This window comes from Mastomys coucha, unplaced genomic scaffold (assembly GCF_008632895.1).
Source record: "Mastomys coucha isolate ucsf_1 unplaced genomic scaffold, UCSF_Mcou_1 pScaffold21, whole genome shotgun sequence".
Classification (NCBI taxonomy): Eukaryota; Metazoa; Chordata; class Mammalia; order Rodentia; family Muridae; genus Mastomys; species Mastomys coucha.
This window is the reverse complement of record NW_022196904.1, coordinates 20793031-20799590: the sequence shown is the minus strand read 5'-3', so window position 1 is coordinate 20799590 and position 6560 is coordinate 20793031. Positions and strand designations below refer to the sequence as shown.

Sequence of the window (6560 nt, the reverse complement as noted above, 5' to 3'; positions counted from 1 at the left end):
TAGTGTGTGTGTGTGAGTTCCTGTGTGTGTGACCCTATGTGTGGGTATTCCTGTAGTGTGTGTGTGTGTGTGTGTGAGTTCCTGTGTGTGTGTGACCCTATGTGTGGGTGTTCCTGTAGTGCGTGTGTTCCTTTGTGTAAACATGTGGAGCCTAGAGGACCACCTCAGGTGTTGGTCCTCGCCCTGCACCTTGTTACAGGCAGATCTATGCTCTTTTGGGTGTTGGTCCTCGCCCTGCACCTTGTTACAGGCAGATCTATGCTCTTTTGGGTGTTGGTCCTCGCCCTGCACCTTGTTTCAGGCAGATCTATGCTCTTTAGTGCTCTGCTCGCCAGGCTTGCTGGCTCACAAGCTCCTCAGGATCCTCTGATCCCCAACTCCCATCCCTCCTTAGGAGCACTGGGTTTACAGATATGTACTGCTGTGCCCAGCTTTACTGGAGTTCTGGGGGTCCAAACTCAGGTCCATTTTTGTTCAAAGCATCTTATCTGCTGAGCCATCTCCACTTTTCTTACTTTTAATTATGGGGGTAGGTATGTGCAGTGAGTTCAGGTGCCCCTGGAGGCCAGAGATGTCCCTTTCCCTTAAGGCTGGAGTTACAGGTGCTTGTGATTCGCCTATTGTGGGACTGGGGAACCAAACTCAGTCCTCTGGAAAAATCAGAATGCACACTTAACCACTGAGCCATCTCTCCAGCCTACACCATCTCATTCTTAATGGGCCCTGAGGTTGTTTCTAATTTTCCTCTCCTTGTAAACTCTGCTAGAGGAAACTCAAGGGCAACTTCTTTGAGTATAGGTGCACTCTACTTGAGATCTATGCACTGTTTGCTTTGGGAGAAGCTGCCAAATTGGCTTATAAAAAGGACCTGCCCATTTACACCACCTGGTCCTTGCCAACAGGACACATTATTCAGCTTTTACACTTGGCTAAAAAAGGATGCCATCTATTAATTTACATTTTTCCTGCCCATCAATGGCACTAGGCATCTTTTTACATATTTTCTCTTATCCCTGCTGCCCATTTTCATCTGCTGTCCATTTCGGTTTGGGACAGTTTTTTTCCTTTGCTTATATTATTTGTTTTTAGATTTTTTAAAAAAATTGTACGTGTGTCCATGTCTCATTGCAAGCATGCATTGTACCTGAGGAGGCCTGACGTTGAATCCCTATGACTTGGAGTTACAGATGGTTGTGAGCCACTGTGTAGATGCTGCGGGTGGAATCCAGCTGTTCTGGAAGAGCAGCCATTGCTCTTAGCCACTGAGCCACCGCTTCAGTCCTGCAGATAATATGCGTTCATGCATTGCACACATCACAAGATAGGCCTACTGTGTGCCAGATACTGTTCCAGACACTTCGTATAGAGCAGTAAAGCGGGCCTGGCAGTGCCCAGGAGACTCACATTCTAGAAGCTGGGCAGTAATTTGAAAGACCCAAGAGTGAGAACAGTTCTTTACGTCAGCTGAGATCCCAGTTGAGGGATGCTGAAGGAGGAGGATCATCCATGTTCACAGGTGGCTATTGTGACAAAGAGAAGGGAGCAGGAGCAGGTTTGATGATATGTGGAGGGAATCTCTGGTGTATAATTTTTATTTTTTTGTTTTGTTTTGTTTTTTAGGGTTTCTTTTTTTTTTTTTTTCCGAGACAGGGTTTCTCTGTATAGCCCTGGCTGTCCTGGAACTTACTCTGTAGACCAGGCTGGCCTTGAACTCAGAAATCTGCCTGCCTCTGCCTCCCAAGTGCTGGGATCAAAGGCGTGGGCCACCACTGCCCAGATGTTTTTTTGTTTTGTTTTGTTTTCTGAGACAAGGTTTCTTTATGTAACAGCCCTTGCTGTACTGAAGCTTGCTTTGCAGACCAGTCTAACCTCGAACTCTTAGAGATCTGCCTGCCTCTGCTTCCCTGATTAAGGGTGTGTGCCACCATTCCCTGCTATCTCTGCGTGCTTATTTTTTTTAAGATTTATTTATTTTATGTATGTGAGTTCGCCATTGCTGTCATCAGACATAGTAGAAGAGTGCGCCAGATCCCATTACAGATGGTTGTGAGCCACCATGTGTGGCTGGGAATTGAACTCAGGACCTCAGGAAGATCAGTTGGTGCCCTTAACCTCTGAGAGCCATCTCTCCAGCCCTATCTCTGAGTGTTTTAAAGGAACTGGTTTTAACCTGTCATGGTGATGCCCCAGAATTTGAGAGGTGAAAGAAAAGATCACAGGTTCAAGATCATCTTGGCTATATAGTGAGTTTGAGGCTAGCCTTGGCTACTTGAAAATCTTAGAGAGTGAGGGGAGGAAGAAGGGGTGGGGAGGAAGGGCAGGATAGAAGAAGGAAGGATGCTAGAAAGGTAGTTCAGCTGCACTTGCAGAAGACCCAGACTCAGTTCCCAGGACACATGTGGTGGGCGGTTCACACTGTCTGTCTTAGTTACTTTTGTATTTCTGTTACGACACCATGACCAAGGCAACTTATAAAAAGAAAGCATTGGTTGTGGGGGGGCTCCGGGTTCAAAGGGTAGTAGGGTTCATGACTATAATGGAGGGACTCTGGCAGCAGCCAGGCAGGCAGGCAGGCAGGCAGGCAGGGTGCTGGAGCAGTAACTGAGAGTTTACAACTGACCTATAAGCATTAGGCAGAGAAAAGGCTTGATGTGGGCTTTTGAAACCTCAAAGCCCAACCCTATGACACACCTCTTCCAACAAGGCCACATCTCCGCATCCTTCCCAACTAAGGACTAAGTATTCAAATATATGAACCTAAAGGGCCATTCTTATTCAAATCACACTGTCTGTAACTCCAGTTCTAGGGGATCCAATGCTCTCTTCTCTCCTACAAGAATAACACACACAAACACACACACACACACACACACACACACACACACACACGTATGTGGTATATAGACAAATTGTTGCCAGCCAGTGGCAACAATAAGATTGGGTTATCTGGAATATGGAGTCAGGAGGAAATTGGCTAGCCATGTTTATTTTACCTTAATCCACGTGGAAGGTTCAGAATTAGACAGCACTCAAGTGTGATCACTCAGTCATCTTGGATTTAATAATCTCTTTGTTACAAGCCAACAGGTAGAATAGGTGAGGCAAAACCCCTCCCCCAAGTTCGTCAGCATGCCGGCCCAATCAGCAGCTTCTTTGGTCTCTGTAGAGGCGAGACTTCCGATGTAACTGGAACCAGGAGCGAGGCGTGGCAAATAGCAGGAGGTGGGCAGAGAGGTGTGGTTATGAGAGGCAGGCAGGGTCTGAAGAATCAGCCCTCAAGCCAGGAGGGTTACAACAAATCACTCACACATAAAATAATTTTGAAATACTGTTCCAGAGGATGAAATTTTGGTTTCAGTACCCATACCAGGCAACTCACAGCTACCTGTAACTCTAGCTCCAGGGGATCCAACACCCTCTTCTGACCTCCACAGTTACCTGTACACATGTGCTACACACAGAGAAACACACATACAAATAAATGAAAATATAAATAAATCTTAAGAAGAGAGATGTCTCAGTGGGTAAGAGCACTTACCACCAAGCCTGATGACCTGAGTTTCATTCCTAGGCCACACAGTAGGAGGGAATCAGTTCTCTCAAGTTGTCCACTGACAGACAGTCCCTTGTGTGTCATGGCACATACACACATGCCTTCACGTACATAAACAAGTAAGTATAAAAAAATGGTTTCCTGCTCAAATGCCTTTGAAATGTCTCTTTCATTAGTCATTCGGCCTCTGGTGCTTTGTGACATTAGAGTCCGTGCAGACATGTCTTAATTTGGCCAGATTTAAAATTATTTGCCCTAGTGATTTTTATTCTTGGAAAGGCCCTCCCCCAAGACTCTCAAAGCGTTTTGAGAGTGGTGGGTGAGCTTTTCTTCTCATAATTCATGGGTTTACTCATTCCATTTAAGCCTTTAGCTCATCTGTAACTGTTTTCAATATAAAGAGAAATCCAGGTAAATCAAAAGCTGTTTGGCCCGTGACCATTTACTGATCTTTGAGGATTTCAAATGACATTTATAAGATATATTAACTCTCCAGTGTATTTAGTACCTGCACACCCCCCCCCCCAAAGACAGGTTTTCATGTAGCCCAGGCTGACCTTGAACTCCAGATTCTCCTGTTCCATCTCCTAAATGCTGGGAATGGAAGGCAGGGTGTCCTGCATGCCAAGCAAGCCCCATCTCAAAGAGCTACACCCCAGCTTCCCCCTTGCTGTTCCTTTGTGTTTGATTTTATATCTGACAAGATTGATTCACTAGTCAGATTACTTCTCTGGGCCTCAATTCCCTCCTACCTAAAGTAGAGATTCATTCAACCTTGAGGAAAATTCATGAATGGGTAGCTCATTTTCGTCGTGGGAGGGTGGTCTTTTGAGCTTATGTGAGAAGGTAACATTTGAGCTGAAATCTGATTGACAAAGAAGGACATACCTGGCAGAGGACTCTACCCCCAACCCTAGGGCAAAAAGTCCGGAGGTGGGGGTTGTTAAGAAGCCTTGTGTGTCCGTGCAGGGAGAGTGTGGTGCTTCCGGGGGAGCCCTGTGCAGGGAAGACGGAAAGAATCTGCTCACATGAATGCTTGGTCACCATAAGGAGCCTGGAGGGTGGGACCACTGACCATGCCCCTGTCCCCACAGTCCATGGAGTCTCAGGTGGAGGAGTGGTGCCGAGAGGTGGGCGAGCTGCAGGCGCAGACGGCGGCGCTTCCGCTGGAGCAGGCGAGCAAGGAACTGGTGGGCGAGAGGCAGAGCGCGGTGGGTGAACGCCTGGTGCGCTTGCTGGAGCCTTTGCAGGAGCGTCGCCGCTTGCTCCTGGCATCCAAGGAGCTGCATCAGGTGGCACACGACCTGGACGACGAATTGGTGAGGCGGGGCCTAGGGGCCTAGGACAGGGACTCGAGGATGGGACAGCACTTAAGGCCAGGGATTGATGCCCGAGTCGCAGAGGGTGACTGTAGCCCGGGTTGCGCCCCGGTCAGAGTCAGATGGATTCTTTTTTTTTTTTGGTCTGTTTGAGACAGTGGTCCAGGCCTGCTTGAAACTGGCTCTGTAACTGAAGATGGCTTTGCACTTTTCTTGGTCCTCCTTTCTCCACCTCCCAAGTGCTAGAGTTGCAACTGTGCCCAGCACACCTAGCCACAGATTCATTTTCATGCATTTGGTTTTCATTCATTTTATTCAGATACCCATTGCTCAGTCATGTATCCTCTGACTCGTTTATTTACTCTTTACTCGTTCTTGGCTTAACCAGACTAGAGGATGCTAGGGCCAGTAGGTATCCAAACGCAGCTGTTGTCTGTTGCTTTACATACAGGGCTCAGGCCTGTCCCTGGACAGGGACATCCCCCTCTTTCCCCGCCTTAGGGTGTCTCAGGCTATGATGGTGGCTCTGAGGAGCTGTCATAGCTCCTAGAAGTTCAAAGTCAGAGGGAGGGCGGGCTTCCTGGCAGCAATGATGTCTGGGTTGAGGAAGGATGAGGTGAGGCCAATGGGAAGGAAACTCCAGGAAGCAGGACCTGTGTGTTGGAGGGCAAAGCTAAGCAGGAGTTTGTCCCGAGAGCAGAGAGCAGGATGGTAGCGTGTCACACAAGAGGCTGCTTTGGTGAGAAAGGGCCCTGGTGCATGCAAAGCGGTCAAAGGCTAGGTGGGAAGGCAGCGGTCCTTGGGTGCTTCTCTCCCTGACCCTCACCTGTGTTCTTTGCAGGCATGGGTTCAAGAGCGGCTGCCGCTGGCCATGCAGACAGAGCGAGGCACTGGCTTGCAGGCTGTCCAGCAGCACATCAAAAAGAACCAGGTGAGCTGAGCCAGGTGAGGGAGTGAGGTGGGACCCATGCTCATGTGAGTGCTAGAAACAAAGTCAGTTAAATAATTACCTAAGTAGATGAGAGAGAGAGAGAGAGAGAGAGAGAGAGAGAGAGAGAGAGAGAGAGAATGACTTGTCTCTTGTACTCAACAAGGATGTTGATGATCCATGTACATCTAGAAATTGCCATGAGTCCCCACTTCATTTCTGTGGTTGTTGATGATAGCAGGTAGATCCATGTGCATCTAGACATTGCCATGAGTCCCCACTTCATTTCTGTGGTTGTTTCTGAGTTAACTTTGTTCTTAGGTCACTGTCTTCTTTTTAGTTGGTGATGAGAGGCGTCCAACAGATTCAGGTTTACATATTGCTACCAAAACCAAAGAGGACTTCTGCCTCTCAAAAAGTCCACAGAAGGAGTCCATTAGATGATGGCTCAGTAGGTAAAGGCCTAGAATCCTCCAGGGAACTGTTGGGGGTATGACTTAATGGTAGAACCCCTACTGAGAATCCTCCAGTGAGGAGCTGGGGCGTGGCTCAGCCCCAGCCTTCCAGAGGTCCTAGGTTTATTTTCCAATTCTAGAGGTAATAAAAGATGGTTGTAGAGAAACTGGAGAGAGAAATTTCAAGCAAGCCCCTAATCCTTTCTAGGTAGGAGAATGGAATTTGAACCCCTTGAAAAATCTCTGGGACTCTAATTCAATTTCTATACACTAACAATTAGCTTATCCAGAGCAGTGCTTCCAAC

General features: G+C 47.7%; 1 protein-coding gene across 1 annotated transcript in view; it reads left to right on the top strand.

Moving 5' to 3' along the window:
* Sptbn4 (spectrin beta, non-erythrocytic 4) overlaps window positions 1–6560 on the top strand; it is a 95734-nt gene that overhangs the window by 72648 nt on the left and 16526 nt on the right. Inside the window, exons 21-22 of the mRNA XM_031385834.1 lie at window positions 4648–4872; window positions 5714–5803. Coding sequence (XP_031241694.1) covers window positions 4648–4872; window positions 5714–5803 — 315 coding nt within the window. The remainder of the gene's footprint in view (window positions 1–4647; window positions 4873–5713; window positions 5804–6560) is intronic.